The sequence below is a fragment of the Cottoperca gobio genome, chromosome 11, assembly GCF_900634415.1.
Source record: "Cottoperca gobio chromosome 11, fCotGob3.1, whole genome shotgun sequence".
NCBI classification, from domain to species: Eukaryota; Metazoa; Chordata; class Actinopteri; order Perciformes; family Bovichtidae; genus Cottoperca; species Cottoperca gobio.
This window is the reverse complement of record NC_041365.1, coordinates 16,762,887-16,776,677: the sequence shown is the minus strand read 5'-3', so window position 1 is coordinate 16,776,677 and position 13,791 is coordinate 16,762,887. Positions and strand designations below refer to the sequence as shown.

Genomic DNA, 13,791 nt, shown 5'->3' with positions numbered 1-13,791 from the left:
AGTACTTTCGCTTAAATACTTTAAGTACATTTAGCTGTTTATACTTTGTACTTTTATTTATCTGTGCTTGATTATGAAGACATTCTGATTAGGACTGATCAGTAGCATTATAAACGGGTCAACATGTCTTTTATTTCAATACTATTTCTCCAATATCTTGTATGCCACAATTATCTTAGACAACAGAGACCATCAGTTTGACATAAAGTGCAATTTGAAATCGGGCCTAACATCTTTCATTACACAATAAACACTATGTTTAAAAGTTGTGTCATGTGACGCCATCTGTAAAGCCTCCGTTAGCCCCCTGTCCTCTACCACCTGCAGTCCATTGCAATACATTTCGTGATGGAGTTGTTAATGTGACTCATTCTGCATCTGAACGCCTGATCGAGAGATGACGAGACGGGTCGCTCACTTTAGCATCAGGGGCGGTGCTAGCTAGCTCCGAGCTAGCTGCTAAGTGCTTTGCGTTGAGGTGATATATATATATATATATCTATATATATATAGATATATATATTTCAGCTTGAAGTTCTCCGATGGTTCGAACATTCTTTGCTACAGGAATCACACAGAACGGAGCATCAACAGTTACATCTTGACAATGTGATCTCTGTGATCTATAAGGCACTATATCTGAGGCACTATATCATTTTGTATAAACAAAGACATGTCTGGTATTATGAGAACAAATTTGAGAAATAAATGTATTCTCTACAGAGTCCACAATGTGAAAACAAAGTAAAGAAATAGAAAAAAATAGTTTTTGCAGAATAACATTTTGAAAACGGTCATTAAACTTACACTTTAAACTGACACTGAAGATTGATAAGTAACAGACTTTAAGTGATATTATCATCCTCTGCATCCCTCAGACTCAAAAACAACCATCACTATCTAAGTCTGTAAGTTTGTAAGTCTGACCAAAACAAAAGAAAACAGAACAAACACCGTGGTCTGTCAACGGCATCTGTGGCTCACAGCTATTTAGCAAGCAAGGTGGATCCATTTGAAGTGATTGGGGTAATTGGATGTGCTGTTGCTGTGGTCTCCTCTCATGGCTCAGTGTCATGGTAACAACAACTCTGCGCTAAAGGGCTAACCATCTGAGAGCAGCAGGGTCCAGAGCAGCGTATCTTCTCATGTTTCTAACAAGGTTCGTAAAGAAGATCGCAGAGGTGGGAGAGAGAGAATGCACTGACACTGATATGATATCGTCAAGCTGAAACAGTGAGAGCGTTGTGATTCTGTGCTTTAGGACTTCATTAGTCTTCTGCAATGGCTTTCTTTGTGACTTCTCCTCTTCGTCATGTGTCTGTATCAAGTCAGTTATACATGGTATATAAAATATACCATCATGAAGCCTATTTACTCACTCCCAAAAGGTAATTTCCTTGAGTCAATGTTGGTACGTCTGCTTATGCGGGGTTCAGACGACACAATATTTGTGTCTGTTTCGATAGTCACTGTGTCAGATAAGGCGATTAGTCATAAACTCTTGCCGTGACTTGGCCGAGAGACAGACGTAATGTCATCGTTCCTCTTTCGCCTCGCCATGTTTACAAATAAAGACCACTTTTGGTCAAAGAAGTGTCATAGGTTGTCGTCTACTATAACACACTACACGAGATAAAACAATCTACTGATGCCGTTGTCGTTCCTGATCTGAACAACGGCCGGGCCGAGCTATAACCTGTTGATATCTCTGTCGTCTGAACCAGGCATTAGAGAAAGGCGTACATTGCTCTCACTCATCTATCTACACATTTATATGAGCTTCTCTGCCTAGGCCCTTTAAGAAGAAGCAGTGCACTGCCCCTTTAAAATGTCTTTGTTTGTCATTTCTTCTGCTGTAATGTTAGTCAGGTCCAAAGAAGGCAAAGTTTACTTGTTTATCAACTTCACTAACAATATCTATGTTTTGTTTATGCCTCTTGAGAGAGTGCATTTGATTAATATTTTTTGTCAAAGCAAAATTGAGTATCATTTAGCTCCAAGTGAGCAGCGATTGATGCCACCTGGGACAAAGTGGTACTAATTCCAGAGATCCTGCCTGATTGGCCACAGACAGCAGGTGACAGGGTAAGATTTTGGAAGACGTAAAGTTTTTTCACTCTCTAGGAAAATGGAGGAAGGCTGGTATTTTGTGCGCTGTGAAGGTTTTCATTAATTAATTACTTTAATTACATTAATTACTGTTTGAAGTTCAAAATGAAGCCGGTGTTTTACTTCATTTGATTTGGGGATGTTCTTTTGTTTCTTTTCTTTGGAAAACAGTAATCAATAGTATTGGAGAGTGGCTGTATAAGCAGCTTCCAGAATCTCCCCAGCTGCGTTTATTATAGGAGGCATGTGGTCTCTACCACAGTGTGTATCCAAACAAGAAATTGGACTGGCATTGACAGGCTTTGTTGACGCTTGAAGGATGGTCCTTCACTATTGAAAGAGTCAGACAAAGCCTGGTTTGCCAAGTGGGTTCAATCTCTGATCGCAAGGACTGTACCCAGATGTGTTCTGTTTGTTCTGTTTTATGTTCTTCACTGATTTATTTTAGAAGCATTTTTGTTTGTTGTTGTTGTTGTTGATTGTGGAAATTATCATTACAGTTTGTTAGTTTTTATTGCATTATTTTCACACGTCATTTAGCAGACGCTCTTATCCAGAGCGACTTACAGTGAACTAACTACAGGGACTATCTCCCTGGAGCAACTTAGGGATTGTGCCCCCTTGCTCGGGGGCACAATGGTGACAGTCCTGGTATTGAACTCACAACCTTCTGGTGTTGTATTTGGAAGTCGTACCACTAGGTCACCACCACCCAGTTTTGAAACAGTCTTAACAATATCTTAACTGTAAGTGCACTTGTCACTACTGTTTCATCATAACTATATTATACTATATTAACTATATAAGGTAGTAACTCACACACAACATGTACTATTGTGTATTGCACTGAGCTTTTTATGTTCCCATTTCAACAGCAGGGAAAGATTTTTAATGGGAAAAGTCAACTCAATACTGTGCATACATACATTACTGTAGTACACAGAACAATACATATTTGTATGTATACAGTAAATGTGTTTGTGTAGCAATGTGTCACGTGTGCTGTAAACAGAACATTCAGCTTTGTTCTTTCATGTGAAGTCATATACAGTGAAGAGAAACATCCATCCTACTTCATTACGGTCACCTGGCCTGTAATTTGCCAATCTAGCAAGTTTCATGTCATAGATATGTATATACTATCAGTATGTCTGATGGATGTTGGTAATTGAATGGATCATTTTGCATGTGATGGCTGTAACAATGAAATTATGTTTAAAAGTTGCGAAGACAATTTCACTGATAATCAACTCATCCGTTTTGATCAACAAGCCATGTGCAACTTCTTATTGTGCAGATTGTAAAGAATTGTACTTAACTCTTTTACGCACATGTGCCAAAACTCGTTCAATTGGCTTGAATAAATTAGAAATTCCAATCTGTTGTAAAAAGCAAACTAATTGTTCAGAGATCTGAAAAATATAATTCTCTTTCTTTGTTGGCTTCCCACAATGAATGTGCTCAACTTCAACTTCTGCTTCATATCAAATCTAATGGTCTGGTGGTTTGGGACTTTTGGGGAGCTGAGCTGGCAACCTGTGATAAACTTTCCTGAATGATGTGGCGGCAACTATATCACTAATTAAGAATTCAAGCGGTGCAGTACTGTAGTAAACCCGTCCAGTAATTTCATTTGGCCAGCATGCAATAATTGGATTACATGACATTACAGTTAATTTAGCTGACGCTTTTGTCCAAAGCGACAATAAGTGCAAACAATCATGAGAATACAACTCTGAACAGCAAGAATCTTGCAAGTACATTAGCTTCAAACAGGTGAAATCATCTTAGTGCAGAACAATAGCTTCAAATAAGCCAAACCAAGTGTACCTACCTACCTGCCTACCTGTCTACCTACCTACCTGTCCAACTACCTACCTCCCTACCTCCCTACCTGTCTATCTATCTATCTATCTATCTATCTATCTATCTATCTATCTCTCTATCTATCTATCTATCTCTCTATCTCTCTATCTATCTATCTATCTATCTATCTATCTACCTATCTACCTATCTACCTACCTCCCTCCCTCCCTCCCTACCTATCTATCTATCTATCTACCTACCTACCTCCCTCCCTACCTACCTCCCTCCCTCCCTATCTATCTACCTACCTACCTACCTATCTACCTATCTACCTACCTCCATCCCTACCTACCTATCTACCTATCTACCTACCTCCCTCCCTACCTACCTCCCTCCCTCCCTATCTATCTACCTACCTACCTACCTACCTCCCTCCCTACCTACCTACCTATCTACCTATCTACCTATCTACCTACCTCCCTCCCTACCTACCTCCCTCCCTCCCTACCTACCTACCTGTCTACCTACCTCCCTCCCGAGTACTAACAATAGCCATGTTCGTTGTTTATGTTGCCTACCTCAGCTTTAATAAAAAAACGTTTCAAAGAAAAGCAAGTATAAACATATAATATTCAGTAAATATTCTTAGTCAAAGCAAAAACATATTAATGTATTAATAATATTAACATATTAAGGCTTTTTTTGTCAGACATATTAGTTCTGACCTTGCAAGGTCTTCACAAGGGCATACATAATGAAAACAGATGGATGAAACTTGGTACACCAGATAAACACATACACCAAATAAAGTTTATTCGCTCACATAAGACCTTCAGTGCCTGAATAATGTTGTCTTTTCTGTTGTTTTCCTCTTTAAGAGCACCTTCAGTGCACAACTCTACAGATATGAGGGATCTAATTCCTAAATGGACTGATAACCTGACACTGGTTTTGTGATATGAGCTGATGGCAGATGCGCTGAAATATTTCAGCACCACGGACAGCGGCAAGTATGTAACGAACAATTAACTCAATCTATATTTCTAAACACAGATATGACATTGTCACGATTCTGCAGTAATTTATATATTTCTTTAAAAAATGGAATGCATCACGGTTGATGGAGTCAAGAGTTGCCATGGAAACTTCCGACTACACAGGACATGAACCAATTACGAAACAAACGGCAGAATCCCCAAAGTATAATGAGCCTGTGGTATCATGACTGCTATTCATTTTCAAAGCTTCATCATCATCATCATCATCATAGCCATCATTATCTTCATAATCCTCAGGTTTTTAATGAGTTCAGCATCTGTGTTGAATTGACCTCAATAACACCAGCAAATTAAGCAGACGTATCAACAATAACAGCTTTAAATGTGTACAATCTTCTGAGGACAAGTGGGCCCCACGATAACATCAACCTTTGCTCTCAGGTTACATAGCATGAGCATCATCCCCGTCGTCATTTCCAGATGGTTATCGGTTGTCGGCCTGAGACTCACATACTTGCATAATGAGAATACAGCTGTTCCGACACCTGGTCAGAGAAAACCACACAGGCGGAAGGCTGAGGACAAAGTATTTCCTAGCTAAGTCTGTGCACGTTCACTTATATGTTTAGTATTTGAACCTTAAGAAAAGTCAATTTCAGAAGGATACAAATCTTAATGTTATTTCCAGGAAAATTAAAAGGCAAATCCACAAATTTCCTTTTGCACTTCCATACATTTGGGAGACTTCTGAGGGATCTCAACAATTTTTGGATGGATTGTCATGGAATTCTGTACAAACATTCAAGGTCTTGTGCAGCTGAGGCCAAGATATCCTGACTTGTCATTCTTATTATTGGTAAGGCAAAGAAATGCTGGATCCTACACTTCCCATAATGCAACTCGATGTGCAAAACTAATTCTGCCAACCCCGTCGCCAGAATAATCCAGATTAAACTGAAATAGTATATACAGTATATTTGGAATACACATTTATTTATAGATGAGCAATTATATATGAATTAATATATACTGTATGTACACTGCATATAGCTAATATATTATGATCAAGCTTATTGTGAAAAATTATGAATTATTGATGAATAACTGATGCAGACAGTGAGACCGGACAAAAACCAAATGTATAAAATAAACATATTAAGAGGAAATAAAAATACAGGCAAATAACTGCAAAACACAAGAATATAGAAACATTTCAATAAAAATATGAAAAACATACTGAAGGTGGACTATATCAAACCTGCACATAGGGAGGGTAATCTAATATGAAGGTAATAATTGACAATGCATTGTGGAATATATTGAGTTTGCATTTTAACACATTTATTGCAGAACACATGAACTATTGCCACTTTTCATGTACTAATAAAAAATAGCCAAATATTTACCATATGTTACATTATGTATGAGAACACATCCATGAATGAAAATGCATTATGTGTCAACATGTGTTTATGTATTTGTTTTAATAACGTGAAACTGGATGCTTGATGAACTGGCTTGTTGACGTTGTTGGCTGCATAAGAGGATTTCTGCTTCTCCCCATTCGACTGGCTGCAGGTCACTGGAAGCGGTGGAAAGGTATTGGTGGGATCTGTTGCGCACAGCATGGTGACGTTGCATGGGAAGGAAGGTAGCAGTTTGCATACGCACGAGCTCCATCCAGCCATTATTGAAGAGAAAATCCATTCTCAGCTTCACGTGGAGAATATGCATCTTTTACACCAACATGTCATTATTCTTCAATAGTGGAAAAAGATGGAGCTACACATGGAAAACCAAAGTCAGCCGTTCAACACCAACACTGTGAGGCTGCCAGCTAAACCTATACTGGGGGTGGGTGTAGATAACTTTATTTCTCTTCTGATATTTGGACTTATCTTTATCCTCGGGGTGCTTGGGAACACCATGGTGATCACGGTGCTGGCGCGCAGTAAACCGGGACAACCGAGGAGCACAACGAACATCTTCATCCTCAACCTGAGCGTGGCGGACCTGTCCTACCTGCTCTTCTGCGTCCCCTTCCAGTCCACCATCTACATGCTGCCCACATGGGTGCTGGGAGCTTTCATCTGCAAGTTCATCCACTATTTCTTCACCGTTTCCATGCTGGTCAGTATTTTCACTCTGTCGGCGATGTCCGTGGACCGTTACGTGGCCATCGTCCACGCCAGGAAATCCTCGTCCATCCGAGTGGGGAGGCATGCCATGCTCGGAGTGGTGCTGATCTGGATCTTGTCTCTGGCCATGGCAGCGCCTGTTGCGCACTACCAGAGCATCGTGGAGCGGGAGGACAACAGCACTTTCTGCTGGGAGGTTTGGCCGGATCACCAGAGGAAGGTCTACGTGATGTGCACTTTTGTTTTCGGATACCTCCTGCCTCTCACTTTGATATCTGTCTGCTACGCAAAGGTGGGTACGCATGAATCAGAGTGAATGAATGCGCATAAGATTAACAGATGTTCAAAGTTTGGAATAAGCACAGAGCAAATGTACATGCCATCAAAGTTAAACATGATGCAAAATGGTGGCTTTAATCTCCATGAAAGTCATTTCTAATTGTCTACTGTGTTGGAATTGACAAATGAAACATTATCTGTCCAAGTAGCTGACACGAGTCCTTAATATGTTCAACTATGTGATAGCTGGTGTTGCATTGATTTTATTGTGTTGGATTTGTTTTTGTTATTGGAGAAAAGAAAGAACTAATTGAAGACGACAGCCACCACCTTTTATATACTTTTATTATTGCAGGTTGTAAACCATCTGCACAAAAAGCTGAAGAATGTTTCCAAAAAATCTGAGCTCTCCAAAAAGAAGGTTGGTGAGAGTTTATTTCCTTCTCTCTGCAACATGTTATTATTATTATTATTATTATTATTATTATTATTATTATTATTATTATTATTAATTATCATGTCACTGGAAATGTGTGAAACATGTGGGAATGCTTCGCTGATGACTGACGGCTTAATGATGGGTTAGGTGCTGTGATGGTGCTTGAAAGGCAAGTGTGCACAATGCTCACTGAAGAAATGGCTGCACCCTGTGGATTTGCCTATAAAGCTGAAATGATTAATTGATTAGTTTGATTAAAAAAAAAGAAGGTATCTGCAACGATTTTGATAATCAATCAGTCGTTTAATTTTTCGATCAAAATGGCAAAAAATAAATAGCTGGTTTCAGTTTCCCAAATGTGAGGATTTGCTTCTTTTCTTTCTCATAAATTGATAGAAAATGAATCCTTCTGTTCTAGATCACTGAACATATAAGTGAAGAGGCCTTGTGAGAAGTGACCTTGTGTGAAAAGTCTTGTCAGTCAAACACACACATTTTGTCATCTTGTATTTGAGCATCAACACTGGACCATTGATAAAATAATTCTCACTGTTATTATATTACTTTATATGTTACTAATCATTATCTCGTGTTTACGGAAGCCCTGAGAGGCAAGTGAGGAAAAAATCTGCCGAATCTTAATTTATTGAACAGATAAAAAAAGGAGGTTTCTTAAAAAAAAAATGTAAGAGGGAAAAAAAGTTTAGATTTGTTTTTGTCAGGATCAGTTTTTAAAAGTTGTTGTTGTTCATTTCGGCCACAAAGAGACTGAAGTGCAGTGATGTCACAACACTTGTTGTATGTACTGTACCTTGTGTTGAAACAAGTTATGTAACATTAGTGTCATATCTTTTGACTAGACATCATATACATTGTGTTTAGAGTGCATGCAGTAATTAAAACTCTCCTGAAAGATAACATGAATGATTTTAGTCCTATTTAAAACACGGGGAGTGGTACAATCAGCCTCTTGTGGCTGAAATGAGCATTACAACAAAACAATAAATCTTCACTTGGCAAATATTTTATTTTACTTGCTCCAACAGAGGGGAAAAAAGAAAAACTCGAAATGGCAACTAATGGGTGCTAATCATGGATGTTGTCACGGGTAATACGGCCATGTTTTATACAGTATATGGTTCTTAGGTCATAAACACAGGAGAGAAAACTATTTAGATCACACTTGAAAAAACCTTCTTACTAACCTTACGTACATGTAACTCCTCCTCCACAGACTGTCCAGTTACAGTAACATTTGGTGACATTAACAATCATTACCCCCACAGACTGCCCAGACAGTCCTGGTGGTGGTCGTGGTCTTCTGTCTGTCTTGGCTGCCTCACCACATCGTCCACCTGTGGGTGGAGTTTGGCTCTTTCCCCCTGAACCAGGCCTCCTTCTGGTTCAGGATGATGGCTCACTGCTTGGCCTACAGCAACTCCTCCGTCAACCCCATCATCTACGCTTTCCTGTCTGAGAACTTCAGGAACTCCTACAAGCAGGTTTTCTGGTGCCGGGTGTCCAGCAAGTATCCCAGGAACGACACCAGGGAGCTCCGCAGCAGGATGGAGACGGCACCGTCCACAAACATCAGTGTGACTTACAAAGCTCATGACTCTCAGACCAGTAAAATGCTCTAATGTTGCTGGTGTTGAGAGCAATGCATATATTGATATTTGAGATTAAAAAAATTACTTTACTGATATATTATATATTTATTTTCTTTTTTTAAAACATACTGTAAACAGCTGTGCTTGTATTGGAGCTCTATCAAACTCAATAACATTACCTATTGCTCATTTTTTACCACACATTTAAAATATTTGATGAATAAGGTACTCCGGATGTAGGTGTAAGTGGCAGGCCTGTCTCCACGGGAGACTCTGTCAGGTACAATATGAGCTCTAAGAAAGATGAAGATAAAAGCTTAAATTCATGTTTGCACGTCCAAATTCTTCTGTCCACAAACAGTCCTTTTAGAGCCCGACTTGGTTTTGTCATCAAACTCTCAGATAGCCAATAAAAGTATTTTCCAAAATGTTGAACTATTACTTTACAACTTAAAACTTGTCAGTGCCCTCTAGTGGATAACTTATGTAATATGTAGCTGCTTCTAAATGTCTGTACGGAAATGTCCTTCCTATCGCCAGAACAAAACACACATGTAATGGGAGATTTTCAGAGCATTACTTTTAATGCCAGAGTTTATTATTTTAAATGATTGCTTTCTACAATATAGCAACTGGTGACTTAAAGGAGAACATCATCATTGATCATTAATTACTCACCGTGTTACCTTGATTTCGTGAGTTATTCGCATGCCTCCTCAGTGAGCGAAGAACAGTCTCACGCTTCGTTTTAAATTGTCAGGTTTTAGCAAAAATTCATGTGTTTGAGAAGTAGTGAGTTTACGACTGGAGAAATTAGATTTGGATTATACTGCAGGAGTTGTATGAAGATTTGTCAACAGATGTTTTGATACAGTATATAACTAACTGTAACCACGTTTTCCTCAAGAACTCAAGATAACACAGGGGGACCAAATGATAATGTTGGGGGTGACGTAGCAAAGAAAATGAGTGGATGCATCCACAGTTAACCTTCATATATAGACATATATATATATATATATATATATAACTTATTAACTACGGCCCTGACAAACACAAAAGGCACCATTCTGTTCCCATGTATGCATCATGAGGAGACTCTGATTGTTTGCATGCGGAGTCACTATGTACTTACTGTACTGTGGCCCAGAGAACATCAGGTACATGTAAAACATAAAGCAGCATTTAAACGGCGTCACAGATAACCATTCTGTCTCCAAAGACAAAAGGTGAAGGATAAATAAAGCCCCTCGCTGGTTCACACCTGAGCTACCAGAGCCTGGGACGTCCATCTCATCAGATGTTTATCATGTGTTCAGCAGATTCATGTCTGCAGGGAACGGATTAGATCATGGCAAAAGGCTAATTTTGTTCTATTTCTCTTTAACACAACCCCACACACAGTCACACGTGCAGATGCTTCAAAACTAATGTACACTTTTGATTTTCCTCTCTTCTGTTAATGGGAAGTTCTGGCTTAGTGTCCGTGCTCTTAAACGTTAATTATATAAAGCGATGAATAAATTATATTTCAAACAACTCAATTATTTAGTAAAGCTTATACTGTGTAGGCTATATGCCTGAAGCTCAGCTGTAATCCGGGATATGTACAGTTTGTTCGGATGTTATCAGTTTCCAGGTTTACTTGGCTCCTGATCTGCACATATTGTTCTGTTATCCCCAAGGCTGAATTTGATTAAGATGACTTAACAGGTAATGCTGCATGTTCTTCTCCACCCCCTGCAGCCATTATATACATATACATCATAGCAGCCTGGCTTTTCATATGTCCTCAGGAAAGAGAGAAAAGGGATTTACATATTAATTAAGGATTTTAAGAAAAGCAAGAGAGGATTTCATGTATGAAAATGATCTTCATTGTAATGAAATAGTGCACATAATGTGTGGTGAGCAGGCTCTTTAATGTAGGTACACTACATTGGCAGTCAGGATGTCTCACTTTAGTATTCTGTGTCACATACATCCTGCTGTTCAAAACAGGCAACACTCAAACGTACTTGTAAATACTAAAGAGGAGCTGTCAGGTTGATACAAAGCAAAACATCTGTGACGCAAACATGTCTTTGTTGAATTTTAGATGCTTTTTCGTGAGTTTTCACATCTGAATAAAGATATTAAATATATAACTGACACACTTGAGTTTGAACAATATACAGAGTGGAAATATGATTGATGTTTTTATGATTCTTGTGTTTGTTTCTGGTTTCTCTGATGAAGTTGATGAACTACACTTTTTAAATCAATGTTCATGTCTTTAAAAGCTTACTTACTTACTTACTTACTTACTTACTTTACTTATTTACTTATTTACTTATTTACTTACTTATTTACTTATTTACTTATTTACTTACTTACGTACTTAATATGATTGAAAAGGCAGATGTTGGACATTTTAAATGTAACCACCTGTATGTTACCGTGTTTTGCTATGTTGAACACATTTCTTGACACCAATGAATAAATAAATAAATGACTGAATACATAAATCAAAAAGGTGCAAAAGGTGTAGTAAGACTAAATGTATTTCAAACTTTGTTTTCAGAGAGACTCACTGTATAAAACATAAACTACGTGCATTGTGTGTATCATTATCTTTGAGATGCAAACAGATCCATCGTTTCCTCTGAGGGATATTTAGGATGGAGAGACAAAAGTAAACGGGGACGGAAATCAAAATCCTTTTTAATTGCTACACAAAATAAAAAATGTATTCCCAAAATCTATTATCCATTACCCGAATAAGTGGAAGATTAAATTTGTGGTGTGGATAAAGTAAGCCATATTTTGAAAGCATGAGATCAACTATGGGCCCCTGTGGCCCTTCAACTCCCTTCGGTTAAAGCTAGTTTTTCTCCAATACACATTTATCAGAGAAACTTCCTCTTGTTCCCGTGGTAACAGTCTATTTGATCTCAGGTTTTTCAAAAATACACACTCTGAAATTCATCTCAGTTACCTTTACACATTCAATGTTTATGAAATCATTTAAATTAGTTGAAAGTGGCACCATTAAAAGGCTAAGATAAAAATATATAAAATATCACCATTAAAAGGCTAAAGTAAAGAGATATAAAATATCACCATTAAAAGGCTATAGTAAAGAGATATAAAATATCACCATTAAAAGGCTAAAGTAAAGAGATATAAAATATCACTATTAAAAGGCTAAAGTAAAGAGATATAAAATATCACTATTAAAAGGCTAAAGTAAAGAGATATAAAATATCACCATTAAAAGGCTAAAGTAAAGAGATATAAAACATCTTTTGGATGTTTCTGGATGATGTCTTCATGGGTTAAGTTTAGCATTATTGTACCCCTGCAACAACAACAAAAAGTTAGCATTCTTTATTAATCACTGATTTGATACACCACCTGGCCGGCAGCAAGCTAAGTGAACTAAATCAAACGCACCCAACATTGCCACCAGGTGCATGCTGATGCTGCTAATGCAAACATGCTCATGGTGGAACTTTTACCCAGGGAGAAGTGGACAGGTTACATTTCACATTGAGAATAACCGAGCGGAGAAGTTGAACTTGGAGCAGATTGTGGAGGACTCAAACTCACAAAATGACGTTCAGACCGGTGAGTAATAACAATCTGTTCAACTCTCTGTACAGATGTGTGCAGGTGTGTAAACTGTGCAGTCTTACTGTGTTCATGTGTGTGTTTGTGGTTGCAGCAGCTGTGGAGTTTAGACGTCTCTGTGTTGTTGCTTTGGTGATGTTTTATTCTGCTGTTGATTCTATAAGGACTGTCAACTTATATCATTTATGTGGCTGAATATTGCTTGTTGCACCGGACGTGGTGTCTTTATATTTATTGTTAGTAACTTTTTATGTAGTTGTCTGAGTTTTGTCTTTTTTCTGGTTAATTCCAGACAGGCTTCTCTGAGGAAGGCATGTGTATATTTATAATTGATACGTATGTATGTACAGGCTTTGGACATTAGTGCTCTGTGGTGGGATGTTGCATCACTACTGTATAGGTTGACATTTTGATGCAATTGTTTAGTACATTTATACTGACCTACTTTTTTACTTTTAAGTACATTTTTACACAAGAAGCCTACTTTTATTTGACTTAAATGTATTTAAAGAAACAGTAGCCTACCTTTACCTGATTATAATATTCTCTTTCTATCTCTGCTGCTGCTGCTGCTGCTGCGGAGGTCTTTAAACCAGAAGTAAAGGGGTTCATTTATATTTTTATCACGATAATTTAATGACACAAGAACATAAAATATGTTTTTTTTACTTTGCTCAAAAGCTGTCCTAACCTCAGTTGAACAGCAGATGTCAGGCTTAGACAAGTATTGAGTTTCTTTCTATCTTTCTGTCTGTTTTTCTTATCTTGGCACATTATTTTTGTGAATACTTGTAGGTTTT

At 38.0% G+C, this 13,791-nt stretch overlaps 1 protein-coding gene across 7 annotated transcripts; it reads left to right on the top strand.

The window, feature by feature from the left end:
* The first annotated feature begins 1,047 nt into the window (after positions 1-1,047).
* Positions 1,048-10,364, top strand: galr1a (galanin receptor 1a). Of its 7 annotated transcripts, none has more exons than XM_029443156.1 (6): positions 1,084-1,159; positions 4,794-4,925; positions 6,492-6,564; positions 6,681-7,343; positions 7,686-7,751; positions 9,056-10,364. In XM_029443156.1, the coding sequence occupies exons 3-6, from the start codon at positions 6,553-6,555 to the stop codon at positions 9,407-9,409; spliced, it is 1,095 nt and encodes a 364-aa protein (XP_029299016.1). In that variant the 5' UTR covers positions 1,084-1,159; positions 4,794-4,925; positions 6,492-6,552; the 3' UTR covers positions 9,410-10,364. The 7 variants fall into 7 exon arrangements, with proteins under 7 accessions (XP_029299017.1, XP_029299016.1, XP_029299015.1 ...); XM_029443155.1 differs by lacking the exon at positions 1,084-1,159 and adding an exon at positions 1,871-2,085; XM_029443158.1 differs by lacking the exon at positions 1,084-1,159 and adding an exon at positions 1,871-2,085 and having other exon boundaries at positions 6,492-6,737; positions 6,866-7,343.
* The last annotated feature ends 3,427 nt before the right edge of the window (positions 10,365-13,791 follow it).